Here is a 27910-nt window from a genome sequence, read left to right on the forward strand (position 1 = left end):
GCGCCGGACCAGTCAATATTCCCTGCATTTTCCATGGTCTATTTGTCTTTCTTTATGCTCAACTCAACTTTTTACATGTTCAACTCGACTTTTTATATACTTTGACTTTTTATATGCTTAACTCGACTTTTTATATGGTCAATCAATCACTTTTTATATGGTCAACACGACTTTTTATATGGTCAACTAAACATTTTTATATGGTCAACACGACTTTTTTATGGTCGACTAAACATTTTTACATGGTCAACACGACTTTTTTTATGGTCATGCATTTATTTTATTTATGGTCAACTTTCGAATATTTTAAAAACGACCACAATGCATTGTGCCCAAACTCAACGGTCTGTGGCTTTTGAGGAAGCAGCAAAACTGTTATGGCGCGAGACCTCGCAAGAGAACGCAACGAACACGGGTTGTTTTTATTCTTTAACAATTTCAGGTTACTGCTTTCGACAATATCCTCATTCGAAGAAGCAGAAAGATACAATAACTTGCTTTTTGAGGATATTGATCAAGCTGCTGATCGATTGATTACTGCTGCAGAGACCATTCAGTTGGTAATCTCTAATATTGAAAATAACAACGATTTATTTGATGTTACGTCAATCTTGAACGTGACGCTGATTAAGGTCAGGAACTTGAGTGATCAGCTACAGCAATGCAGAAACGAAATGTCAGATTCTATGGGCTAAAGGGCATACAGTAGCCTAACTGATTCCAAATATGGTGGACCCGGGGGCCCTGGTTATGTCATTGAGGAAGACCAAATACTTTTTTTAAGAGAAATGCATTTTCCATGGAAAAAGATAGCCGGCCGACTTACTTGGTGTAAGTGAGAGCACCCTTAGAAGGAGGAGATTGATGTATGGCACGACCAACCTCGAAGAGTCAAGCTGGACTCAGATTACAGATTCCGATTTGAATAGAATTGTACAAGAAATCCAAGAACTAACGCTTACTACCGGACAGGCCCGACTGCTTGGTGCTCTGAGAATTAGAGGCCTAAATATTCAACGATGGCGAGTTAGAAATTGTCTTCGCGCCCTTGATCCTGTTGGTACCACTTTACGGTGGGGTTCAGCAATTTACAGAAGAAAGTACAATGTTCCAATTCCATGTACCCTCTGGCATATCGATAGTAATCACAAACTTATAAGGTGGAGGCTTATTACTCATGTGTATGTCGATGGATATTCCCGAATTATAATTTATGCACACTGCTGCAAGTACAAAAAAAAGCAGATACAGTCTTGGAACAATTTGTTGAAGGCGTCAACAGTTACGGGTTACCTTCTAGAGTGAGAAGCGACTATGGTATGGAAAATTTCGAAGTGGCAGAATTTATTTTAGAGCAGAGAGGTTGTGATAGAGGTAGCATTATAACTGGTAGTTCTGTGCACAACTGTCGTGTGGAGAGGGCCCACAGACAGATTTACTCAGGACTTCTTTTTTCTTTGCAAGAACATTTGCTCGCTTGGAGGATAATGGACTCCTCGATCCCCTCAATGAGCTGCACTTATTTGCATTACATTACACATTCATGCCCAGGATTAATAAGTCCTTGCAGGAATTTAAAAGGCAGTGGGAAAACCATCCCCTATCTCCTCTTCATTTATGTACGGCTGGGATGCTTGAAAATGAACACTGTGGATATGCTACAGTTGCAAATGTGTTTGATCCAGGCAGCATGCATGATTATGGATTTAATCCCTCAGGCCCATTCCCCATGGAAGAAGAAGACTTCTTGGCACAAGAATTGAAGGGCCCTTCGATTCTCGTGCCAAGGCCCCGCCGGCTAAGAGACGCGAAAAGGGCTATGGGGACGAGAATGGAAGACTATCAGATAGTAGCTCCAGATACAACTGTTCCACTTTCTGATCAGCAGACGGCATTCTTGGAAAATCAGTACAATCCTTTGCAAGAAAATGATAGACGCGGTGAAAATACATACTTGAAATGTTTACGAGTTCTGTGTTCTTTCATTTAAAGGATATAGAATGAGCTGAATGTCGTTAGAAACTCTTAATTTGTGGAAGAAAGAAATCGACACTAGAGACTACAGTCAGCCACAAAACAAACCAGCCTTCATTACTATTACTATTTAAATTAAAAGAGATTGTTTGAAACCCTAACAAAGGATTTGTAACGTTTCTTACTTCAAACAAGTCATTGAAACAAAATATTTAAATGTTGTGTCAGCCTTGGTTACACTATAAGGTTATGTTGACTTTCATAAAAAAAATGTTTTAATGATGTCTGCTGTTCTTGTAAAAGCAAAAATGTTGTAACACTGATTTAATTCAACAGTTAACTCAAGAGTAAACCAACAGTCTGAGAAATTTAAGAGAAGATAATCAAGATAGAGACAGTAACTTTATCGTCTGATAACTCTTCACACGATGTTTATCTCCTAACTATCAGACTCAAAATGACCATGAATACCATTCTAAGCTCAACGCTGCCACATTTCCAATATCATTACTCTGCAAGTTTCCAATCGCCTCGAGGGCCTGCTTGGCAATGGCACAGGCCGAGGAGATTTGCTGCACCCCCTGCTCATCTTCATTGCGGCCAGCAATCTTTGTTTGAGTTTGGGCGCAATGCATTGTGGTCGCCATTAAGATATTCGCAAGTTAACCATAAATAAAATAAATACATCACCATAAAAAAGTCGTGTTTACCAAATAAAAAGTGATTAGTTGACCATATAAAAAGTGATTAGTTGACCACATAAAAAGTGATTATTTAACCATATAAAAAGTGATTAGTTGACCATATAAAAGGTGATTAGTTGACCACATAAAAAGTGATTAGTTGACCACATAAAAAGTGATTAGTTGACCACATAAAAAGTGATTAGTTGACCGTATAAAAAGTGATTAGTTGACCATATAAAAAGTGATTAGTTGACCACATAAAAAGTGATTATTTAACCATATAAAAAGTGATTAGTTGACCATATAAAAAGTGATTAGTTGACCATATAAAAAGTGATTAGTTGACCATATAAAAAGTGATTATTTGACCATATAAAAAGTAATTAGCTGACCATATAAAAAGTGATCAGTTGACCATATAAAGAGTGATTAGTTGACCATATAAAGAGTGATTATTTGACCATATAAAAAGTAATTAATTGACCATACAAAAAGTCGAGTTGAACATGTAAAAAGTCGAGTTGAGCATGTAGAAAGTCAAACAGACCATAGAAAAATTTAGGGAATATTGACTGGTTCGGCGCCCCATACCTACGGGCTCGTCAAAATACGGCACAACTCGTAAAAATATACAGCGATACTGCACACCAAAACATCCAATAAGATATATGTATTCTTTACCTTCTACGGGTATACTACGAACTCACAAAGTGCCCAGCTCCCTGTTGGCTTGATAGGTCAGTTGGTAGAGCACTGCACCTGTATCGCAATGGTCATGGGTTCGAATCCCGTTCAGACCTGTTTTTTTTTTTTTTTTTTCAGGTTTTAATTTCACAGCTGCTTAAGTTGTGTTTATAACTGCGATGATCAATCATATCTTCATAGTGGTAGTATTGATCGATCAAAGTTTAACTGATGGAAAGAGCTGGAAATTAGATTCCACGAGGGGACTGGCTGCAAGGACTATTACACACGGAGGCTAATTGCACAGAAACATAGCAAAAACTAAAGGCAAAGCGTATCATTCTTTCACTCTGCTACTTTCCCAACATGAAACCGAAATTATTAAATCATTAATGTAGCATTGAAATAAATCAGCGCAAAAAAACTGCAGATTATAAATTATTCAGTGCTTGCATTTTTCCGATTTCCGATTTCATGTGGCATTAACATTCCAAGCTGCTACTTCAATATCAACATCGTCTTGCCGAGCCGAGCCATGAATCATCATCTCGAAACAGACGTCATAACGAATTATGGGATCTTATCGTGCGGATCTGTGACTGGTTTACTTTAATTTGGTCACAGGGGCTTGTCCCATAGCTCGCACGAAGGGTCTTTAATTTCAGTTCCCGCGAATAGATTTTTGACAAAAGTTGTTGGTTCACACGAAGGAACTTGTCCCTACAACTTGTTACAAGGACTCATCGCCTCGTGTGCGCCGACCTTAACCCATACTTAGATATTTTCTTTTTCTGTAAAATACCCTTTTCCAAAAGGCTGCGCACGCAATAGGCCATTTTATAATTGTGTGCTTAGTTACCTGGCCTATGAATGCAAGTGAGACTCCAGGTCACCTTGCTTTGATACCAACGTTTCTGCTTTTCTCATGTAATTTAGACTAGTTAGCATCAGATCAACTTGATTTACACAATAAAAGCAGTGAGGTCTCTATCAAAACAAGGAGCGCTTTCCATTCGACCATAAATTCCGGTGTGGATTTCTGGAAGTTTTCTGGGGCGAATGGAAGGTTGACTGTAAGTCGCGCTTTGACCCCTTTCGTTCGCTTGGAATTTTTCAATGGCTTCGAGGTTTAAATCGAAAATATAGAAGCAAACAGAACACCGATACGTCTACACGGTGGCGTTTTATAGACCACAACAGCAGGGACAACGTAAAGCTAAGGATGTGCTGATTTCGTTGTTGCGGGGTTTATCTGTTTGCTAGAAGAACTGATACACTCTTTTACAGTTAAATCTCCTAAAGAGAGCTCGTGTAACTCTCTCTGTGCAGCTTTTTATTATCAAACATTCTCGCAAACATTACAACACTTCCTTTAGAAAATGTCCTCGAGGCTTACTAATCTATTTTCAAAGCAAACATGCTAACCCCTGAAACTACATAACTAGTTGAATTTAAAATGCTAGATAGTACCCACATAAACTACATTTCTTTCCACAATATGAGAGGTGAATTAAGAACTACTTGAATCAAAATCTTAGTTGTAAACGGATCAACATCAACAGATTAAAGATTCATTATCGGCTAAACCCCTAAATGGCCCAGAAACAGCTTCGATGAATTCAGAAACAAATCAAATTACGGATTTAGAGTTGTGAGTGACATACCTCATACCAGATATTCCACATCATATGCATGCATATCATAAGTGATTTAAAAGCCATAAACAATTTAAATGAGACATTTAAAAACGAAAAACAATTCCTTTTACACAGCCTCGTTCACAAGCGCTCGCATAGGAACGATACTCTTAGTGCTGGCTGCCATGACAGAAGGCTCATAAACGGGTTGCACGATAATGGGCCCTTAGTAGTTCGGTCGATTGGACCTGCAGCAGCAGCAACAGCAGCAGATGATCATGATGATGATGAAGACAAGAGAGCCACCAATCATGGATCCCTTACCCACAACAGACATGCCATACCACCATCCAAAGAAACCTAAATAAAAAAACGTTTACAAGCTCAGTTTACAATGATAAATTCACAATGGATCGTTTTCACTGACACGCGATAAAAAAATAAATCGAAAACCATCCAGTGGGTAAAGTCAAGATATTGTGATGTTATAAGAGATTCATAAAGAAGACAGTTCTCCAAGATTTAGGTCTGAGCGTTTTCCCAAACTTGAGATGTTCGTCGAAATGTTTCGCAGAAATTTACAGAGCCCATTATGGAAACGTACCCCCGTGACTGATTTCCGTTTCGTAAACGCTCGATACCATCATTGGTAACCAAACCTTTCAGAATGGCCGCTGCCATATCTGATTTAGTTTAGGCCTGGACAGGGTAGAAACTGGTTATAATTTGTTGATGGAGTGAAATGCACTCACCAAATGCTTAATTGTTCATATTCACACTGGTTTGCTTGCGGTTAGCCGTAGAGAAGTAAATATTACAATTTTTTTAGGTCTGAAGTGGCATCATAAAACGCTTGTTATATGGTAAGGATAGTCTCTTTCAGTTAGGGGAATATTATTTGCTTTAAGACTTATGCATGCGTACCACACGCATTGGTATTAATTGGCAAGTCTCCTTCCATCACGGTCGCTTTCACAGGATAATTGCCTTTTCCCATAATCTTTCCTCCAGCCAGGAGTTTCACCTGTTAACAGACGACAAAACTGATGTCAGATCCTTTGCCCTCTCATTGGCCGAGAGTACATGCATACAGTTGAGTGACTTCATTCATGAAATACTGTCCCGCAATTCATGGTTAACTTTTCTCATTTTCATTACAATGTAATACAACGTGGATCCGATGCAATTTCGGGCAGAAACTACAAAATTGCCAGAAATTGCCTCACATACATTTTGAATTATAGTGTAATGCCAATAAGAAAGGTTAACCGTGAAAAGGCCTATTGTGCCCAATGCTGCGAAATTTTCTGCTGGTCTTCACGTTAGCCTGCTGAGTGCGGGAAATCTCTATGGAGTTTCGACTTTAAAAAAAATGTTCAATTCAACGGAATTTGTAAAAACTACTCTCAACAAAAGATAAATTACTTAGATTTCCTTTTTCTTTCAAGATAAATTCCTTCTATAAACTGTTCTTGTGTGTAATTAACATAGTGAACTGTAGAGGTTAGTCACAACCATACAAACGTCAACTTCGTACAATGTGCGTTTAGCCGCGCGAAGCTTGGGAACCACGCGACTTGAGTAGAGTTCTGCAGCTGAAGAAAAATATCACGATTGTATACTCATCATGAGTCTTACACAAAGTACCAACCCACCGTTAGGCGTAGCTCGTCGCCGTTAGGAGTAAGTGCGACTTGTACGTATACACCAGCGGACAAGAAGGCAAGGTAGCGGTGAAGCCTGGTACTTCTACAATGTCGTCACTGGTGTAAGTATGAGACCAGCCGCCCATTTTGGCGGTTACACTCACTGGGTCATCACACTTATTGACCTAACGGATAATGAAATTAATATCAATTAATCTCTTCAAAGAGCACGATGTATGTTTTATTCGGATCATCTGGATGTGGCGTCAAATTCTCGACATTGCTTTGTGATGGTACACATTACAACAAGTAATTAGCTAACAAGTATAATTAACATTTTGAACTGGAATTAACCAATTAACAGAGAATGCCGCAATTTAGATCGACCTTTTTCTCAGCGTAGAAACTAAGATTGCTTTGATTGAGAATAAGTCATGCCCTCCCCAACCTCCTTCCCCTCACAAACCCCGTCTATCCCGCTCGGCTCTTTTCGCTAACAGCTTTCTCTTATCATATACTAAACCCTACAAGAGAGCCTTTTCAAAGGCCTGACGTGCTCTTGACGATGAAACTGTTGATAACAATGAAAAAAGTTAGAGACCAATTCAAACTCATTATGGTTAAGCTGCGTAAATCAGCAGCCACTTTGACTCATAAGGCTGACCGGGGGAAGGGGGGGCTGACCGGGGGAAGAGGGGCTGATTGGGGGAAGGGGGGAATTAATGAGGAATAAAGTAAGAATACTGAGCAAGAAAAAATTCCAGAATTGTTTTGGACAATACGTTTCATGATGTTGATGTGAGTACCTCTAGTGTGAGTGTGATTGGCTTCTCAACAAAATCCATTTTGCACGTGGTTTTGCTGCAGTCATCGCTGATACCGCATCGGTTGCCTAGAGTGGTGGAGCCGCCACAAGAACCGCCGCTCTCTTTATTCTTTCCTCTTAAGGACCATAAGACAAAAACTATGGAAAAAACTGCCCGCGGAAATAGCTGAGTCAAACTCCCTGAGTGGTTTTAACACTAAGTTACTTCCCTATTAAGCTAAGAATCAATAGACTTTTAAACTATATATTTTTATATCATGCTCTTTTATAATTCATATATTTTTATATATGTATTATCAGAGTTTATTTATTTATTTAATTATTTATTTAACAAATAAAGAAGCCTAAGCCGTGCATTACACTGTGATAAAAAAAAACGACGGGCATTTGAGAACACGAGGGAAATGTAGAAAACAAGAGCCGCAGGCGAGTGTTTTCTACGTTTCTCGAGTGTTCTCAAATGTCCGGACTGTTTTATCACAATCTCTTGTCTCAAAGTATATACAAAAAAATTAATACTTCGGTTAACTTTTTATCCTGGGTTAGCGTCAAGCAACCTGACCCAGTAGCTTAATCAAAACATCCCCGGTGTATTCTGTGAAAAGCGCGGAAATTAAACATGCAAGCGAAGCAGCTTGTAAAAACCGCTGGAAAAGTGACACTTTACGGCTGGCTTGGTTCTACAACTGATTGGTCGAGAAGAGAATACTTCGCTGTGATTGGTTGAAGCACGCTGCGTTAACGTTTTGAAAAATGATGAAGTAGAAACTAAAACAATAACATGAGACTAAATGTATAACTTTGGAATATGGCCTGTATGATACTAGTGACCCAGTTTTATCTACTGTTGTACGAAAAAAGTATCGAAAACCAGATGTCTTCAGCGACATTATTTTAGACTTAACAAAACCTATTGATTATTCAACGGCGTGCGGACAGATACTTAGGCTGATCGGAGCGCGTTTTGGAGAATTAAGTTCTCCACGTACCCTTCTCATGGTATGGCTCGAAATATCATTATATAGCGGTAACTAGAGATAATCAAGAGACACAAGGAACTTTTTCTTATAGCGTAAACATAGTGTAAGTAGAGCTGCAGGAAGGACAACGATTGATTCAACGATTGATTCCATCGAGGGCTTTTTTCAAAGCAGCGTTTTTAGGTTGTCTTTGAGTTTGTCATGGTTTTGTGAAAATAACACTGTACTCCATAAAGTGACCCTGGGAAAGTAGCGATAAGAAAAGTGTACAGTACTATTAAATCCAAAAGTAACGTGGCTGGTTTACAGTAATAGTAATTTTCTATTTCGATTCTATCAGCTCTGCTGAGCTTTGTTGATAATGTACAGCCGAGTTTTTAACCAAAACTAAACCTTAAATTTCTGTTGACCTATTCGTCGATATTCGGCGTCGCGGGGACATTATGCTTCGTCAATGATAAACCTGCTTTGTCAAGATTTAACAATTAGATCATGAGCTCGAGATTTCTATGAGGTGATAGTTCATGAGGCCGTAGGCCGAACCAACTATCGCCTCATAGAAATCGAGAGGGAATAATCTAATTGTTTTAGTAGAATTCTAACTAAAATAAATGCAAATAACGGTTTCTTTTTATTTCTCTATGCATTACTGAACTTTACGCTTTGACAAAATCGCACGCATTGAATTGTCCTTGGTAAATTTGCAGTTGTTTACGCGCGCGCACCCGTTTTTTCAATAATTTCAAGTTTTTAAAGTCAAGAAACCGCTGATGTCCTTCTTTTAGTCTTCTCAGGTATTTAATTATCCATTTACATCGAAACTTTCTTCCAAAACCTCGGAAAACGATAAAAACGTCATATTTTGTGGACGAGCGACAGCCACTGCACTCTAATTAAACAATAGAGTGTTTCTGTCGAGGAACTATAGGCTGATAGTTGCCCCGCGGAAATTTGATGTTCTTAAAACAAATATTTGCCCAAGAGGCGAAGCTTCGAGGGCGAATATGCTAGTTTTAAGAACATCAAATTTCCAAGGGGCAACTATCACACCGATAGTTCCGAGACATAAACACTCTATTGTCTTTATTGTTCACCACTAAATTTTCTTCCTTGCGCCAGTTCAAAAATCATGTTGAATTATTTTCAACTGTTTTAGATGAAAGCCGTGAAAGCCAAATGTAAAATTTGAAATAGAAAACAAACAAAAACCCTCTTAATACAAGTTCAATTGTTTATTTTCTGTAAGCCCGCTTGTTTACAGAAATATTTTCATGGACGAATACTATCCATCCGGGTATTTTCCTCGGACGGGCACAATGGGCTGATAGTGTCTCTCCGCGGACGAACACTATCGCGTCACGTGATCAATTTAAACCAATAAGAATCGGAGAAAATTTAGTGGTGAACTATAATGGCTGGTAGTATACGAGTAGCTCAACCAATCAGATTGCAGCATTTGCATTAGTATACTAGTAGAATTCTACTAATAAGTGTTAGTATATACCACACAAGTGAACAGTGCTTTTCGCGCGCTCTGATTGGTTACCTCGGAGGTGATTAGCAAGTACTATTCACCTTCGAGCAGCCGGCGCGAGAGATTTTAAAATTTCCGACCGCTTGTCGCACATAAAATAACGTTTTGGTCCGCTAATTATTCAGCTTGTGTGGTATATACTAAAACAATTATTCACCTCAGTGTCGGTGAAAGTGATGGATATCCACCACTATTCACCTCCACTTCGGTGAATAATTAACAATTATTCCATGAAACCGCGTTGGATATGAAGTGATAAATAACCAACGAGCGCGTAGCGCGAGTTGGTTATGATCACTTCATATCCAACAAGGTCGAATGGAATAATTGTTTTAGTATATTCTTAATCGGGTTTTTGCCGCCGATTTTTATTTCAACAATTTTACAGAGCGGAAAATTTTTAAACTTGGCGCACTGTTTTCCATATAAGGTAAAACTCCGACTAATGGCTCATAGTCGGAGTTTTTGAGCCAATCAGAGAGCTAGAAATGCAATAGTCGGAGCTGAGAATATACTAATTGTTAATTATTTGTAAGAAACGCTGTGTTCTTTGCAATTCACCAATAAGTTCTTACGACCAAGCCCTGCTTCACTCTTTAGTTCGACGCGAATTCGTGTTCGTGTTTTTCTTTCGCTTTCTCTTTATAACATTTGCCTTTTGCATGTTGATAATAAGTTCCTTCCTTTGTGTTTATAAGAATACCTGTATTCAGAAAGACCGCCGAGAAACTGTTGTTCTGGTTTTTAAAGTAAATCCTTTGCAATTCAACATGTTACATGTAAGCATTGGTTCAGAAAAAGCTCGATTTTAGACCACGTCCACACTGCGCCGGAGAAATTTGTAAACGGCGTTTTCGCATCAAATGTTTTTCGTCCACACTACGCCGGATAAAGTTGAAAACGCAACAATCATGGCGGCAGAAAAGTCTCAGTGCACCCTTGAGGGTTAGGGTTAATCACATGATTATCGAGACGTCATCGTTTTCGAAAAGCTCCGTTTTCAAAATGTTTTCGTCCACACTAAAACGAAAAGCCAACGTTTTCAGATTCCCCCGGTTTGAAGATCGTCTTTAAAAAGCTCCTTTTTCGGCCCAGGTTAGTGTGGACGGTAGGTCTAACCGTAGAAATAAAGCTGCGTTTTCAAATTTCTTCGGCGTAGCGTGGAAAAATTGGCCGACATTGGCATGTCCGATGTTTGAAGAGTTAATATCGTTACCTTCATTTAGGAGAAATTTAACTCTGCATTCCTTTTCATTACCAAACAGGAATTCACACTGAATTCAGCTACAATCGGTAAATTTCCAGGAATTCAAACCGCCTGATATCGATTCACTGGAAGAGGCCAGAACTCTGTATGGCACTTATAATCCAAGGAACAACTTTCGTTGATCGTGCTTCAGAATATTACGTTCTTTCCTTGAAGGTTTCATCTTCGTAACTATTCGTTAGTTAAAATTATTTACAGTCAAACCAAGTGAAGCGTGTTCCTCAAGATTACATTAATTAATTATTTGAATATTTAACCCGCTAGTCGTTTCAAGAATGCAATAATGAATTGACTATTTGAGTATCAAACTCGCTAGTAATTTCAAAAATCATTAGAAAACAGTCCTAAGAAAATACGCGCGCTGATTGGTTAAAAATCGTGTTTCTATAACTCGATGGAAACACAGAACTAGCACGAGCTGTGAAAGTTTGGGAGAACTCGAAAAAGCTGTGGAAACACTCGCCTCCGGCTCGTGTTCCCACAGCATTTCTCGTTCTCCCAAACTTCCACTCGTGTTTCTATAATTCTATAGAAACACGGTACATGTTTTGTATTGCTTAAATAATTAATTGATTTTTTTGAACATTAGGCCCATTAGCCGTATTCTTGGAACGACTAGTGGATCCAATTTTCCAATAATTTCTTGAGGGGCACGCTTGACTTCGTTTTGCTGTAAGTCGCCCTTGTTAAGTTTCCGTGAATCCTTGTCATTGACAATTTTCGAGGAATCATGCATCGCTCAAAGGAACCGCAGTCTTTCTCACATTTTATCTCTCGACTTTTCTTACTACGTACGATAAACAATTTTCCTATAATGAATCAAGCTTAATTCTATTTCATCGCAAACAAGAAGAAAACTCAAATTGAAGACAGGTCCAGACAGAGCTTAATTTTCGCAGAATTTTCGCATGAAGATGACCACAAAAGACAGCAAGCCGCGCGTCAAATAAATACCTGTAGATGCTGGAATTATTTGTGTCGTGACTCCCACGGCAAGACTGTTTCTTAGAGAAAACATTTTGATACAGGAAAAAGACGACGAGCCACTGTACTAGTACGGCGAACGGCGTCTAGGCCACGTTCGATATATCAGTATTCTAACATGGCTCCAAGGCTTTAAGGACAAACTCTTCTATATTTGGTGTTGTTTTCTTTGTTTCCAAGTCTCTTTTGGGAATTGAAAGACAAAAGAAACTTAGGCAATTTAAAATTTTGGCCCGAAAGCCTCGGAGCCTGACATATCGAACGTGGCCTATTGTGCACAACAAAACGTTTCATTTACATAAATAGGAAGTTGCCGTTCACTAGACTCATTCCCAGTCCTTAGTGGTTTTCATGGGGCACTAAAGGGAGCTTAAAAGTTCCCTTGTTTCATTGCGGGCTAATCCCCACGATTTTCTATAAATGTAACACACACCGAAGTTTATTTAACGATTAGATTATGAGGTCGAGACTTACGTCGCGTGATAGTTGAAGAGTGCGCAGCCCAAGTTAACCAATCATCACGCATAGAAATCGAGAGCGAATGATCTAATTGTTTAAATCCTCTAGTCGTTCCGAAAACTTAACATTAGCTAAATAAATCTTCTTCACAGGCACTTTACAAACACAAAGCCCGGGCACTTTAAACTCTTCTTCACAGGCACTTTAAAACACCGTTTTGTTGACGACCGCACACTGCTAGGCACACTACCTACAACAGAATAGGTAGTGAGTAGCGTAGCCAATCAGAGAACGGCATTCGTCATAGAATGCTAGTCAGATTTGTACTAAATACTGAAATAGTCAGGCCAAAACAAAATTAGATTGAAATGGTGTGTTGCAGAATTTTTCGGTTTCCATGCCAAACCTCAAAATCTAAAACAAGGAATTATTTACTTCTTATTACAATAATAGAAAGTTTAACAATATAGTTTTCTGGCTAAAAATATTTCATTTATTCTCAGTATATTGCTTTTGCTCTCGGGACTCGTTTTTCACCTTATTTTAATTATCTCAATGGAATTTTGAGGTTCTAAACTTATCTTTTGTTTACGTGACATAATTTGATGTGCTGATGAGGAAATAGCTTGGGTGCGGCCTGCTATCGCGTGACATTTCTGTGCCATTGACGTCATAGAATAGACATCACTAACACAATATGCAAATTCGGTTTCATTTCTTGCCGTATAAATAGACGGAACGAAGCGAATTAAGAACTTAAGCTTTACCAAGTGTTTGAATGATGGAGCCAAAGAGTTTTCCTATCTTGTTGTTTTTCACTCTGTTGTCGACGGCCTTAGGTAAGAGTTAACTAGTAATGCTATGAAACAACTGACTGACTGAGGATTTTTTACCCGTGCAATAATTTTGTCAGTGATCTCTTCCGCTATTGTCATCAAACAAGCTGCGGTCAGAGCTGAGCGGCGACTATCATAATTTGAACAAAGTTTATGTCACCCAGACTCGTCAAAGGTGGCCGAGCCTTATTCATTTTAGATGGTTTTTACAATCAAGATTTTCATGAACACATTTCAAGCCTCTGTTACTGTTCAGCTCGTGTATTCGTTTTGTTTACTCGATGATTCACGGTTCACTCAGTATTTTGCAATTTTCATTCGAAACGCGGCGAAAATGAGTACGCTGGTACGATCTTAGTTAATCAAGGAAGGAAATTATAACGCACTAAATCTTATACGTCTCCATAGAATGTGTGGATCGCGGTTAAAGTTCCGAAATCTTAAAACCGTATTCCAAATGCTAAGAGCACTACTGTTTGGCGAAATTGAGATGACGTCATTAATTTTCATAGCAAGTAGTGTCGAACTTTCAGCATAAACCACAATAGAATAACTCTGGACATGATAGTGGGAGGGCCTGATCAAAGCATAACAATAAAACTACCAGCCTTTCGAGTCACACCCTGCAAGCAGAGCCTTTTCTTACGGTACATATCCTTTGTCCGCTCAAAAAAGCGATAAAAGAGGCTCTGCTCGCAGGGTGTTCGAGTCATAGACAAACCCGCAGAAATTTGATGTGCAGCAATGAAAAACAAATCAACCGGGTTAAGTTAGAGTTTGTACAGCGAAATAAATTAGTTCTTTATATCAGAACAGGACATCTATGTATGGGGGAGATTGGGTTTGTGGATTGTCGACTTAATTAGCGCAAAAATTCGTTCAGTTTATGAGTTTAACCAGTAATTTCTACAAAATATAATCATCTTCATCATTTATTTACCATGTAAATAATAGCAAAAGATATTGACCATACTCAAAAGCGGCGAGCAGACCTCCAAAAGAAACCACTAGGCTTATAACGGAGGCCACCTTAGAAGTGACCAATTCACTATTTTGTAATATCGATGAAAGTAGTTACTTGCGCTCGTATACAAACTGCGGACCCAATATTCGTTCCAGTCATGATTATAAATTCTTAAACGTAAACGCCACAAAGAATGTATATTTCTATTCTTTTTTTCCACGTCCTATAAGGATGTGGAACAAACTACAACAAGACATTATTGAAAGTAGTGCTTTGGAGACATTTAGGACTGAGATTTCAAAGTATTTTACTGAGTTAAGTATTTTAGTTATTTGCCTGTTTTATTCATTTTGTTTATTTGTATATTATGTTCGAGTAGCTATAGATATATTTTCATTGTTCTTAACCAAGGTTTTGTAATATTTTTAACGTTGGTCTGATGTCTAACGACTTTACCGACATAATCGGGGACACTAAGCTCATCACCTGCGAAACACCTGCGACGAACCCAGGAACTTCAATGACACCTAGAGATCAGGGCAGACAAAATGCACTGTTTGCATGAAATCAGATGTCAAATCATGTCCGTAATTTTTCTTTTTTATTTGATTTATTATTCTCCCTTGAAAGGTTGGAGACACTGCTCTTTACAGCTGGATCAAAATGTCCAACTTTCTACCTATACCTCGTGTAACATCACGTCATACGACTGCAGCCAGATCACGTGCTCACTTCCCTTTAGCCAGAAAGTTATCAAACTGTCCGTGGACATTGGCCAATGGCAAAAACCTATGACTGCTGACGTCACCGTGTCAGTGCCCGAGCTTGAATATGATTGGTCGGCCACATTTACTGATGGCGAGAAGATCGAGTTTCCTGGTTTTCCCTTGGAACTTGAAGGGTTTTCAATTGGAGAACTTGATGTGTATCTACAATGTTATTTGAAGAACGAGAATGGTACAATCAATTTTAAGGTATACTTGTAGGATCCTTTCCTTTATCAAGAAATTTCCACCAAAATTTCCCCCCTTTTCCCGAGCCACGTTCACACCAGTTTAAAAGAGCCTTTTAAATCTGTGGCGAAAAGCTAAAACTATTTATTCTTCAATTTTGAAACTTTCACGTCGCCGGTAACATTTTGCCATAGTAAACAACGTTTGTATGCACATGCAGAACAGCTTTAAAACCCTTTAAAACTTAGATGAGGTATACAGGCACTGAATTGCAGTGTTTTAAGTTCACAATCAAACTCAGAGTGATCATGTGTTTTGTGTCTAGGTTGACTTGCTGGCCACGACAGAATTTGGAGCACTTTTCAATTCAACACTCATTTCAGGACAATTCCCAGAAACCCCGGAACCTGAAGTCATAATATGTCACATAGGTAGGTTGGTCATTAAACCTAGTTCCCAGGGTCCAATAGAAAAAGAAAGAGCCTGGGACGAGGTTGAAACTGCTTGAAGCTACCTATAAGAAATGATTGATATGCACTTTATAAAAAAAGCTCTCATTTTCATGCACTGTTCATGTTTGATACGTCGCGATCGCCAGCTATCAATTTTTTCGAGCAACTCGAAAATTTCCGGTCACAAACTGGAAGCTTACCTTTGCCCTTCTTTAGCCAGGATAACGTCTAACGTTGACGAGAAACACTTTCAACACCTTTTGATCCTTCCTCTCATTTTTCATCTTGCAGGATGGAGAGAATTCAAGAAATTGCCCTTAACGACAAAGGTGGTGATAGCAGCAAGTGTTATCATGTTTATGATTTTGGTGCTGCTCGCCACTGTGTTCTGCTGCAAGAGAAACAGGGCTTCTACTGCTGACCAGGTGAAAATCAAGCCTCCCTCTTATGACGAGGTTATCACCACCAAGACCAAGGTCCCAATGCAGCCGCTGATCAACGAGGTTTAGGGCGCAGAAAAAAAGCCTTTGTAAATAGTAACGCATTTCAGTGTGTCAGACTGTTCTAGTTTTGGTATTTAGATGATTTGACCTCTCAAAATAGTCTATTTCTTATAGGAATGTAAATAAGAAACCTAGCCTTTTTAGGGCCTGATTACATGGCGAATTTCAGCCCGGCTAGGGGGGCTGAAATTATGTTGCGATTACATAACGAATTTCAGCCCGGGCTGGAATATTAGCCTCCGCGCCAAATATGAAATTGTGTGCGAAAAGTCTCCAGAGAATCAAGATGGCGCCGAGAACACGAATCGTGAAAATAGGCGCATTGCTTCTCTCGTGGTTTGACCTTTTGTTGGCGCTCAATTTTGAACTTTTTGGGATAGTAACACCCTACAATGATGATGGAACTGAAGCGAAACCTGTCTCTCAGCCAGAAAGACGTACTTTTATAGAAAGAAAATATGTCCTCAAGCTTGCCGAGTTCATGGCTTCCCTGACAGCCTCGTGCTGTTTAACCTTGTCTCGATGTCCTTTTATTCCATCTAAGCTTTGAAATTAGAGAGATTCTCTATTTTATCGCCTTTATTCTATTGACATCGCTTCTACTTCTTAGCGGCAGCCATCTTATTTCCTGCTTTTCAGCCCGGGCTGAAATTCCGTTTCGATTACATGGGATTTTTTCAGACTTTTCAGTCCGTTGCCCGGGCTGAATCCCTCTTCATGTAATCACCAATTTGATTTCATTAGAATTTGTTTCAGAAGCCGGGCTGAAATTTAAGCCCGGGCTGAAATTAACCATGTATTCAGGCCCTTAGTGGGAGCAAAATGCATTTGAAATTTCAGTTATAAAACCACATTGATAAGCATATAGCTAAAATAGTTCGCTTCAATAGATTTGAAGTTGTACTATTTTGTATTGTTGTACTATTTTGTGGTACAACAATTGTTTAGTGCAAATTAAACAATATCTTAGAAAATCTTTGATGCTATTTGCGGCTTCCTTTAATCGATAAATTTACTCTTTTTCCAGTATGAGAAATTGTTTTAAAATAGCAAACTGTCCCACTGATAGTTGATGATTTCTATCCTGTTTTGTTTCAATGTGTACTCTGTCTCCGGATGAAAAGTATATATGGCCCGGGAAACGAATGTTACGAGGTTTTTCTTTGTATGATTGATTTAAGAACACGGACGGAAATTTTCAATGATGTTAGAAATAAAAAAAATTAAAGCGTCGATAGTTTTTTCTTCTTTTTTTCTTTCTGGATGATTTTCAACTATTTCTCACCAGCCCTGCGTGGGCAAGTCGAAAAGCATGTCCATAAACTTGCAGAAGGTCAAATGGGAGCGGTATGATTAGCCCAAAATCAAGTAGACCAAAACTATTTCAGAAAATAAACTGGCCATGTGAAACTATCGCGAGGTAGTCTGCTGTTATTAAAGGAGCTAGGTCACCGTTGGTGAATCTTGAAAAGTATAGGGGAGGGGCAAGGTTGGTGTAGCGGTGAGAGCGCTTTCCCCCTGTGACCCGGGTTCGACTCCGGCCCGGTGCCATATGTGGGTGGAGTTTGTCGTTGGTTCTTGCCTTGCTCCGAGGGTTTTTCTCTGAGTTCTCCGGTTTCCTCCAAATTCCAATTCAACCAAGATAGAGGACCTGCATGAAAACCAGCTAAGGTTGATGTGGCTTCCTCTCTAAATACTGTAATTTACGTTTTTCAAGTTTGTCGTTTGTAATCTACCATCCCTCCATCCTTTTGGTCAATTTATTCCTCGTTGGAGTTTTTCTAACTTAACAAAGTATTATTTTGTGGTTTCCTTCAATTTAAATGTAATATTCATGGCCAAAAATGACTCGCAACTCAGTCCCGACAATGCTCCAAAAAATGTGACAACTGAAAAGCGGGGCTGCTAACATTCAAGGAATTCGGGATACACAGCCTATCGGTGCAGTCACGTGTCGCAAAATCTTCTTTCTGTGACGTAGTCTCAAGTCTCTCCAGCAAGGTGTATAAATAGGTACTGGCGAATGTGATGCTGGGGGTAACCCTGCGATGGACTCGCATCCCATCCAGGGGGGAGGAGAAATACTCCTAGTCGCTTCATGCTATTGAAAATGGAGACAAGTGCCGGCCTGATGGGCCTCTTGGCTCATATGCAGAATATACTTCACCTGATCCTGATCCCGGCCATAAAATCTGAAGAGTGCCCCCTCCGGTCCCTCAACTCCCACTCAGGGTAGTCAAGGGAAACACTGCTTTGTTCTCTTTTAGAAAACAGCCCAAAGAAAGTACGCACGCTTATTGGTTAAAAATGTTTCTGTCGGGGAACTATCGGCTGATAGTTGCCCCGCGTTGATGTTCTTAAAACAAATGATACATTTCAATTGTTTTTTATTTTCTATAATCCCGCTTGTTTACAGAAATATTTTCACGGACGAGTACTATCCATCCGGGTATTTTACTCGGACGGGCACTATGGGCTGATAGTGTCTCTCCGCGGATGATCACTATCGCGTCACGTGATCATTTCAAACTAATGAGAATGGGAGAAAATTTAGCGGTGCACTATAACTATTAAAGAAACACCCGTGAAAGTTTGAGAGAACTCGAAAAAGCCGACTCCTCAGCTCGTGTTCCCACAGTATTTCTCGTTCTCCCAAACTTCCACTCGAGTTTCTATTTTGAAAACAATTAAATTATGAGCTCGAGATTTCTGAGAGGTGAAAGTTGATCAAGGCCGAATCAGCTATCACTTCAAAGAAATCGAAAGTGAATAATCTAATTGTTTTAGTAGAATTCTTACTTCAGTTTTCTTCAGCTAGCCATTTCCAATTGTTTCAAAGTTTGCATTGTATTTAACTTTGTGCTTTAGAAAATTCGCCTGGACTAAATTGTCGTCTGGAATTTCCTGTTGTGTACGCGCGCTTATCAGTGCCTCTCCTTCTTTCAGTCTTCTCAGGAATTTATTTATTTATTTGTATCTAAATAGTCTTCCGTGACTTCGCAAAAACAAGAAAACGTCGCTATTTCAGTCGCTGACGACCTAATGCTGAGAAGAGTATATGAGTAGCTCAGCCAATCAGATTGCAACATTTGGATTAGCACATGGTTAGAATACCAGTAGAATACTAGTAAAATCAAGATTCTATCTTGTCATCAGTCCGGAACGAAGGAGTCACATGAGAAGCGCATGCGCGTTGCTGATCAGTATTCAACGTGAGTGGTGCAGGAGAAAATAGGAACGAAGGACATGGGAGGGGGGGTACATAAGGGCATGTGACTCCTTCGTTCCGGACTGATGACAAGATAGAATCTTGATCAAACTTCAACTTACAGGTAAGTCTCGTTTAATCTGATAATTAGACCACCCTGCACTCTTCATGATGTCTGCTAGGCTTAAACCTTTGGCCTTACAACTGGACGTTGATGCAGCTCTGCTGCTATGAGCAGAGTATTTGTTAATGTCAATCCCGGCTGACTCTAACACTTGCTTAACCCATCTGGAGATGGTATCTTTGGATACCGGTTTAAATGGTTTAACATAACTTATCAGTAACTGTGAGTGCTCCTCTCGCAACTGTTTTGTGCGCTGTAAGTATTCCTTAAGATGCTCAACCACACAAAGTTTCTTGTCACTTTGGAAAGAAATTAAATCAATGGGTGCTAGATGTCGCCCAGGCTTACTCTGTTTCAGTTTCTCACAAATAGTTATTCTGTAGCGGTCATCCATTTCTTGGATGTAATTAACATCAAACTTATGTATAGTCTGTCCACGCTGTCCCGTAGTGAGACAGAGTAACATAGTCAAATTTAGAGTAAGCTGCTTAAGAGATAAGGATCTCAAGGGTGCAGCAGCTCTCAAATAATCTAACACAATATTAACGTCCCAAATTTCAGTATATTTGGGCAAAGCTGGTTTTAACTCAAAAATCCCTTTCATGCAGCGAGCTACTAACGGGTGCTCTCCGAATTTTACTCCGTCTTCCAAAACAAATATTGAAGAGAGCGCAGAACGTGCGGTGTTTACAGCACTGTATCCTAAGCCTGATTTGTAAAGAAAAACGAGAAATTCAATGCCATTTGTTACTCCAGGCTGAAAAACATTGATGCTATTGTCCTGACAGTATTGATTCCATTTGCTAAGGTAAGTGTGGTATTGCTTGGAGGTGCCTTCCCTCCATGAAGCCATTAGCACATCTTTTGCCGCAGGTGATAAAGCATACTTGTTTAGTCCCTCCCTGATAAGTGACACACGAGGAGATTCAGCTTGTGCCAGATTGGATGATTTTCCTTGGGATGGCTTGGCAGCTGGAGTAGGTCTTTCCTGGCTTTTAGATACACTGGTTTCTGTTTGAGTAGCTGGAGAGCTGTTGGGTACCATGGCTGTGTGGGCCAATCTGGCAACACACAAATCCCCTGTGCTCCCTCGGTCATCAACTTGTTCAGCACTGTTGGAATAACACTAAACGGAGGAAAAGCATAAAAATTAAGGTTGGACCAACTCAGGCTAAACGCATCGATGGCAATAGCCTCGGGGTCTGGTCTGTAAGACACATAATCTGGGAACTGGTGATTTATACGAGAGGCAAACAAATCTATATCAGGTTTGAAGTCTAGCCTCTCAAGAGCACAAATTAGTGATGCCTTGTCAAGCCTCCATTCAGATTCTCTTTGGTTTCTTCTGGATTCAAAATCTGCAATAAGATTTTGTTTTCCAGGAATATGTGCAGCACTAAGCCAGATCTTGCGATCTATACACCACTCCCAGATCTCCTTAGCGACCGAATTGCAAGAATCTGAGTGGCTTGTTCCCATGTGATAAATCACATTAACTGCTGTAGTGTTGTCACACATTATTCTGATATGTGTGTTGCTCTTGTCTTTAGCAAAGGTTTGGAGCCCCAACAAAATAGCCAACATTTCCAGATAGTTGATGTGGTGTTTAGACTCTGAATGGGACCAATTTCCTCCCGAGGACACCCCTGCAGATTCTGCCCCCCAACCCATAAGGGAAGCATCTGTTGTTATTTGATGCTGGGGTTGTGGGTGGTTGATTACATTGTACATGTCTCCCACATGTTGAATCCACCACTGTAATTCAGATTTAGCATGAGGGGACAAAGACATCAAGTCATCAAAGTTACCCTTTGTTCTAATAAGGGCCTGGGATTTATCTTTTTCCAGGTATCGGTAGTAAAGAGCTCCATACATCACCCCAGGGAAGCTAGCAACTATTTTCCCAATAACACTTGCTACTTCCCTAATAGAAGGGGAAGAGTTTTCTAATAACTCAGTACAGACATTTTGTAAACTAGTGGCTTTCTCACTGGTCAGTTGTATTGTCATTTCTACTGAGTCTATTACAAACCCTAGGATAGTAAGCACTTGTGTGGGTATGAAAGTAGACTTCTCTGGATGCACAACCAAGCCTAATTTGTCCAGCAAGACGGTAGTGTCTATAACATTTTGGACACATTTCTCATAGGTTTGCCCTTGCAGGTAAAGGTCATCAAGATGTGCCACAGCTATGTGTCCTTGTTTGTGCAGAGTAGACAGAGGGGGCTTAAGAATTTTAGTGAATATACGGGGAGCACACGACAACCCATTAGGAAGGCAGGTAAATTCATATAACTCCCCCTCCCAGATAAAGCGTAAAAACTTTCGATCTGAAGATCGAATGGGGACAGAGTAATAGGCATCTTTCATGTCAACAGAAGCCATATAACAATTTTGGGTAACTAGTTTTGTTATGGTAGAAAGTGAATCCATTTTAAAATGATAATGACTAACTGACTCATTAAACCTTTTGAGATTTAGTATGAGTCGATAAGTCTCATCCTTCTTCGGACGAAGGAATACATTGGACAAAATTTGCCCAGATACAGGTGACACCTTTGTGATGACACGTTTCTCAAGTAATTTATGCACTTCTTGACAAACAATGGGATATTCATGTTCTGAGAAGATTTGCTTAGGTAACTTGTGTTGAACAGGGGTGGCAGTACACTCAATTGCTGCTCCCAACACATCCGATAATAGGATTTTGTCATTAGTAAGGGTCCTCCAAGCTGCAAAATGAGCAGCCACCTGCCCAGCCTGAAATGTATTGCATAACATTTGTAAATAATTCACCAGGTTGGGCAAGAAATTTCCAAAGCCACTTACCCTGTTCTTTATTTGAAGCAATTGTTCCATTATTTCTTGTCGGTGGTTGGTGATTTTTTCTTGTTGTAGTGCCGGTTTTGGCCTTTCCATAAAAAATCTCTTCTAGGACCTTTAGAATGATGGGCATGTTGTTTTGAACTTTGCTGTTTGCCTTTGAAGAGACCATTCTTAGATGAGGATGTAAAGGAATGGCTAATTTTGCTCGCTTCTTTGGCATCTCGCAATTGCTTCGCCAAGTCGTCCCCAAAAAGGTATTGGCTAGTGATGGGCACTTCAGCCGAGCAAATAGCAGAGTACTCCGCTTTCATTGATGGTTTGATTTCATCTCTTCGCAGCTGGGCCAACTGCGTATTTACATGTCCCAGCATTGCAATGGTGTCAACTTGTTTAGCCATTATTTTGTTGTTTTCTAAACCAGAGGGATTTTGAATAAGCACATTGGTCATTTGTAACGTTGCAAAAGTGATTTTGCGGATAACCTGCTGCAAATTTGAGATCTTCAGGTCTGTTTTCTTTTTCTTGGCATTTAATTGGCTCCATATCTCGGGGTTGACTTTTATACCCTTTATGTCAGAGCAGTTCTGAGGCTGTTTATATTTGTCTGAGAAACTTTTAATTTTGTCAGAAGACAGCTTCTTGCCCCATCGTTTTAGTGCAATATCAGCCAGCTCTTGCTGGATTTTGTCGCCGGTGGCGTCATCCTCGTCAAGGCTGTTAGCAAAGTCTTGAAGGAGCTTTGTCTCCTTGGCGGGAATTTCCCGCTCTTTTTGGCCGGTGGCCTTTGAACACTCGGTGAGCATTTTAATGTCATCTGCGTCGTCCAGATCATCACTAGCGTGAAGACTAATATTATCATCCGAGAGACTAGTATGACGCCGTCGTTTGTGGGAGTTTTCTTCAGACTCAGAGTCTGAATTATCCGATACGGCGGATGTTGACTGTCGCTTTAAGCCCTGTGGGCGTTCGTCAGGGACTGGCTTTTCACACAATTTAGCTAAAAGACTAGCCATTTTCCCCATGTTGCTGTTTATGTTATCTAGAGATAACGCAAGATCTCGGTTATTGAGATTAGGTGAATCTACCATGCTTGGAGAGCCGTCGGAGGTGCCCGACGCTTCTGTGTTTTCATTAGACATTTTGGAAAGGAATCGCTCGAGCTGTAGAAGAAAAAGTACAATAAGTATCCAATTTTAGCCTTACCTTCCTCTCCAGGTATGTAAAAGGTGGAAAAACCCGGCGATGGTTTAGATTTGCAAAGATTAAAGGATTAAAAATACTCACAGCGTGAAACTGCCAGCGAAACGCAAAGCACACTGATCAGCAACGCGCATGCGCTTCTCATGTGACTCCGTAGTGACGTAGACTGATGACAAGGTAGAATTAATATTTATTAACGGTTCGAAGCTAATTGCGGCTATTGTGTTCTGGGTTGGAACGAAGATGGAGGGTAAACTTGTCATCGGTTTGCTGGTGTTGGGCCTCGTTTCTACTGCTTTGGGTAAGTTTCGGTCAAAATGCGACATAGAATCTGTAGTTAGAGTTGTAGCAGAAAGACAGAAGACGAAACTAACTCAAGCCGAGGCAAATTATATGATTCTCGCCTGACGATGCGAATTTACTATTATGTAACTCCGTTCAAAACATGGCTCTCGACTGAAGGAAGTTTGCTAATGTGCTCGCTGATTGAGGTCTTTCATCCCTATTTCCCGTTCAAGTTGCGTTCAAAGCTAATCATATTGATATTTCAAACTCTGCGGGCCTTAATTTGAACGGTACTGTCAGTTTCGGCCCACTGGATTTTCAGGAGGTTCTGAAAAATGTTTATCAGTTTATATGCAGTTGATAATTAACTGAGTTCATCAAGGTTTTGGAAACTCATTGACGTCTTGCATTCCAGTATTCGAAATTCCTAGCTGTTAAAATTTCATAGCAAGCGGCCTATGTGTGAATTTCGTGCTTTCGGGATGAAAAGCGGAATATGCAAATACGTGTAGTTTGGCAGCTGTTTGTTTATTCCATGACCTTTGCCTGTAAATTTTGCTGGCTTGCGAAAATTATCGTTCTGTGCTTGTGCTACAGAATTCTAGTATTGCATCTTACTTTTTTTGTCATTTTCGAGCTTTTATCTCACTGCTATGTTGTTCTACTTACGAAAAATCTGCTTGAAATTTTGCTGCGTCATAACCTTCGCTTTGCTTGTTACCCATGGGGCCTGTCGTACTTTGTACTTGCAGAACAAACGCCGCGTTACACTTTCTTGGCTTTTTCTGTTAGTCGAATGCAGACCCGTTTGAAATTTAAGTTAACTCTCTTAGGATATATTTTGGTGGCTGTCCTGTCCTCCCGGTTCCCCAGAACAGCTTCGCTTCCAACTTTTCCTCTCCCCTCCCCCCTTCCCCCTCCCCCCCCCTACCCACCAGTAGAAAGCAGTGTTTATCACAGCTGCATCATATTTCCTTAGGCAGAGTGGAGCTAATGTTTATCCAGAAAAGGCGCAATAATCGTTCGGTTTCCTTTTAAACCAACTTATTAGCAAAGTCCCGCTATACTCCATACTCAGTTATTCCGCTCTGGATATGTATTCGAACTTGCAAATGGTCAGAAATTATGCTTCACCAAAAGCTTCTAAATTAAAATTCAGTGTCATTTACTGTCAAATTTCTCGATAGTTCAGACAATTGGCTGCAGGTTATTATACACAAGGGACACTTGTTTCTTTGGGTTAGCAAACGATCCTGTAAATTGTTAGAAATAAGAAATTCAGGATCATATTTTTATGTTCTTGAGGCAAATTTAGCCAGCTCTGGCGAACTGAAAAATGTAGCCGGAAACACTGGAATTCAGAAAATAACAAAACAGCTTTCTTCGCATCTTGTCAAAAATCTCCGCAAATTGCAAATCAAGAATAAGATCCCAGAGTCTCAACAAGCATAAGGGGTACTTGCCCAACAACCTGAACGATTTCGCCGCCGAAATTTTCGTTTCGTTTTTTGACGAATGAGAGTCTCAAAACAGTAATATATTTTTGTGGTGGAAATTTTGCAATCGATTGGCGACTAAAACGTAATTTTTGGATGTTGATTGTAACAAAGTTTTTATTGAAATTAAATTTAGCAAAAGGCGGACATAAGCGCCACCGTGGTGACCACCATCACAAGAGTGGAGATGAGGACTATGAATGCCCTCCGCCAGTGATGTCTGATGAGTTACCCCTAACATGCATTGTCACTAACCACTGTGGTACGTACACATGCTCTGCGGAGTTTGATGGTGAAGATGTGACGTTGACCCTCAAGTTTGTCGGATCCCAAGAGCCCTTGAGCGCTGAGATAATCTTGAAGGTACCTGGGCGCGGTTTTGAGTGGAAGCACACTTTCAAGAGTGGAGAAAAGATCCAAGTGGAAGGTTTTCCGCTGTCTATCAAGGGTATTGGAAGCGCAGATATGTACTTGACGCTCACAATGGACAAGCACATGAAGGGAATGTCATTCACGGCAAGTTTTATTGGCGTTTTATAACTGTTTCAAATGGCTTTACATAATTAATTTGCCTTTTTTTTTAAGTGAGCTCGGCAGAACGCGCGCTGTTTAGTGTTTAACCAGTCGCAGAAAGCATGCCGATTTTTTTAACCAATCAAACCACCGGACGAAGGTCGTGACGTGGCTGACAGGCGTGTTTTCCCGCGCTTGGTGGCCGGTGAATGTTTTCGGTCTTGCTGAATCACTTTGTTTGGTGTGATTGGCCAGACGAGGCCACATGCGGTTTATTAGGACCGCGTTTTTTCGTGAGAGTCATCAAAATTAATTTTGATTGCACAGTTTTGTTGTGCTAGTAAGGTATTTCTCGACACAAGCCAGGAACTGATGTGAGCCCGTCTTGTCTTCTCTTACTCCACAGCTGGACTTGCACGTCACCAGTGAGGTGAAAGATCTGCATGTCGTCTTGCTACAGCGCAAACTGCCTATGAAATATGACGACGACGATGATGTTCACGAGTATCACCACAAGGGAAGATGCAGCAGTAAGTAAAACGCCAAAATTCAGTATTTCTGCCATTCTGACTGTTTAACGTTCATGTATAAACGTACTATGGTGTGTGACATATCCTCATTGTGCCACCATGGCGTGACAACTTTCGGACCACAAACGAAGAACTCGCGCTATTGGGAAACCTTTGCTCTCACGAAGAGCAACCCAAAACGCTGCCTGTTTCTAGTCCCTCGACCTCACCATAAGACTTTTCCCCGTGAGTTTGAGTCGCATGAAAATGAACTTGTAGGGAGAACACATTTCCCTATGAATGGTTTCGCACGTTTTGACACAGAGGCAAAAACCAACTCGTAAGTGGTCTGTTGTAACAACGTCCGTCCATTGTGTTTTCCAGGGCTTGCCTCCTGGTTCAAACGCCAACCCGCCAGCGTCAAAGCCGCCGTCGTCATCAGCACCATCTTGGTCTTCTTCCTGATCATCACCGGTCTGGTGTACTGCTGCAAGAAACGCAAAACTCCAGTGGCTGACGTTCTCAAAGTCAAGCCTCCTTCCTATCACGAGGCCACAACCACCGAGACCAAGGTTCCATTGGAACCTCTGGTCAACGAGGAGGACTAGCTTGCGGGCGCAGGTGGTCTTAACAGCTCTCAGTATTATAACGTAGTTTAACATTTTTGTGTGAATCACGGATGTCTTTGACACAGTTTTAAGTTAACTTTTATATGGCATGCTCACTCGACAGAAAAAGAGCCCTGTACCGTAAATTTTACGAATTGGGCGAAACGTCAAGTCCAAAATCCCAAGCTGATTGAACTCTTAACTCTCATCATCTGTTTGCCTGACAATCTATTGATACAATGTGGAGATATTTTATGCGGATTGTTCGATAAAGGTTAACTTGAAACTGGCCAACGATTTCGGTGTCTCATGGAAAGATTCGTAGAAATTAAAAGCTTGCCGCTTCCCATGAGAGTTGTTCATTTTATCAGATGTGTGCTGTAACCGTCACGTAGTTTTGGAGCAAACTCCACAGTAATAGCGTTTTGTACCGAGTTGAAATGACCACGACATTTTGTTATTTCAAGAATTTTTTTGTAGCTGTAATGCATGTATTATTATTATTATTTTTTTGTCATTTGTAGAGTTTAATACTGAAACGAATAAAATTGTTGGTTAGCAACACGACACGAGTCCGATTCATTCTAGTTTCTTTTCAGCGCGGAACTTCTTTCCTCTTCTTAAAGAATTAAAAAATCTTCAGAAACAACTTTTTGAGGAAAACAGACTTAGGGAGTTTAACAATTGACTGTCTGTGGAAAATTTGACCGAACCCTAGTAGGTTATTTCCCAGAGAAAACATTTACCCAAACTGCA

The 27910-nt window shown here is 40.2% G+C and overlaps 4 protein-coding genes and 1 pseudogene across 6 annotated transcripts; 2 read left to right on the forward strand and 3 right to left on the reverse strand.

The window, feature by feature from the left end:
* Positions 1 to 4623: 4623 nt before the first annotated feature.
* LOC110052749 (uncharacterized) lies at positions 4624 to 12323 on the reverse strand (annotated as a pseudogene). Its single transcript, XR_016208535.1, has 5 exons — positions 12189 to 12323; positions 7434 to 7603; positions 6637 to 6812; positions 5906 to 6005; positions 4624 to 5341 (listed from the first exon to the last, which is right to left on the reverse strand). The product of XR_016208535.1 is annotated as an uncharacterized LOC110052749 (transcript).
* A 1053-nt stretch (positions 12324 to 13376) lies between these two features.
* LOC110052896 (uncharacterized) lies at positions 13377 to 17618 on the forward strand. Its single transcript, XM_020759087.2, has 4 exons — positions 13377 to 13516; positions 15108 to 15451; positions 15756 to 15861; positions 16174 to 17618. Exons 1-4 carry the CDS (start codon positions 13456 to 13458, stop codon positions 16389 to 16391), a joined length of 729 nt encoding a protein of 242 aa, XP_020614746.2. The 5' UTR covers positions 13377 to 13455; the 3' UTR covers positions 16392 to 17618.
* Positions 17619 to 19706: 2088 nt separating this feature from the next.
* Positions 19707 to 22575, reverse strand: LOC149109135 (uncharacterized). The gene has a single exon (XM_089294596.1). It carries the CDS (start codon positions 20760 to 20762, stop codon positions 19707 to 19709), a length of 1056 nt encoding a protein of 351 aa, XP_089150722.1. The 5' UTR covers positions 20763 to 22575.
* LOC149109136 (uncharacterized) lies at positions 22551 to 23929 on the reverse strand. Of its 2 annotated transcripts, none has more exons than XM_089293798.1 (2): positions 23747 to 23929; positions 22551 to 23582 (listed from the first exon to the last, which is right to left on the reverse strand). In XM_089293798.1, the coding sequence occupies exon 2, from the start codon at positions 23563 to 23565 to the stop codon at positions 22576 to 22578; it is 990 nt and encodes a 329-aa protein (XP_089149924.1). In that variant the 5' UTR covers positions 23566 to 23582; positions 23747 to 23929; the 3' UTR covers positions 22551 to 22575. The 2 variants fall into 2 exon arrangements, with proteins under 2 accessions (XP_089149924.1, XP_089149923.1); XM_089293797.1 differs by having other exon boundaries at positions 22551 to 23703; positions 23828 to 23897.
* Positions 23928 to 27718, forward strand: LOC110052838 (uncharacterized). Its single transcript, XM_020759028.2, has 4 exons — positions 23928 to 24044; positions 25661 to 26040; positions 26444 to 26567; positions 26931 to 27718. Exons 1-4 carry the CDS (start codon positions 23987 to 23989, stop codon positions 27152 to 27154), a joined length of 786 nt encoding a protein of 261 aa, XP_020614687.2. The 5' UTR covers positions 23928 to 23986; the 3' UTR covers positions 27155 to 27718.
* The last annotated feature ends 192 nt before the right edge of the window (positions 27719 to 27910 follow it).

Source organism: Orbicella faveolata, unplaced genomic scaffold, assembly GCF_042242905.1.
Source record: "Orbicella faveolata isolate gen_17 unplaced genomic scaffold, um_ofav_v1 contig_25, whole genome shotgun sequence".
Classification (NCBI taxonomy): domain Eukaryota; kingdom Metazoa; phylum Cnidaria; class Anthozoa; order Scleractinia; family Merulinidae; genus Orbicella; species Orbicella faveolata.

What these genes read in the sequence shown, in the direction of transcription:
- LOC110052896 (XM_020759087.2), top strand. Translation starts at nt 13,456, where the DNA reads ATGATGGAGCCAAAGAGTTTTCCTATCTTGTTGTTTTTCACTCTGTTG. An exon ending in TCTGTTGTCGACGGCCTTAG is followed by an intron (nt 13,517 to 15,107) that starts GTAAGAGTTAAC and finishes CTCCCTTGAAAG; the next exon opens with GTTGGAGACACTGCTCTTTA. An exon ending in AGTCATAATATGTCACATAG is followed by an intron (nt 15,862 to 16,173) that starts GTAGGTTGGTCA and finishes TTCATCTTGCAG; the next exon opens with GATGGAGAGAATTCAAGAAA.
- LOC149109135 (XM_089294596.1), bottom strand. Translation starts at nt 20,762, where the DNA reads ATGGTACCCAACAGCTCTCCAGCTACTCAAACAGAAACCAGTGTATCT.
- LOC149109136 (XM_089293797.1), bottom strand. Translation starts at nt 23,682, where the DNA reads ATGTCTAATGAAAACACAGAAGCGTCGGGCACCTCCGACGGCTCTCCA.
- LOC110052838 (XM_020759028.2), top strand. Translation starts at nt 23,987, where the DNA reads ATGGAGGGTAAACTTGTCATCGGTTTGCTGGTGTTGGGCCTCGTTTCT. An exon ending in TGAAGGGAATGTCATTCACG is followed by an intron (nt 26,041 to 26,443) that starts GCAAGTTTTATT and finishes CTTACTCCACAG; the next exon opens with CTGGACTTGCACGTCACCAG. An exon ending in CCACAAGGGAAGATGCAGCA is followed by an intron (nt 26,568 to 26,930) that starts GTAAGTAAAACG and finishes TGTGTTTTCCAG; the next exon opens with GGCTTGCCTCCTGGTTCAAA.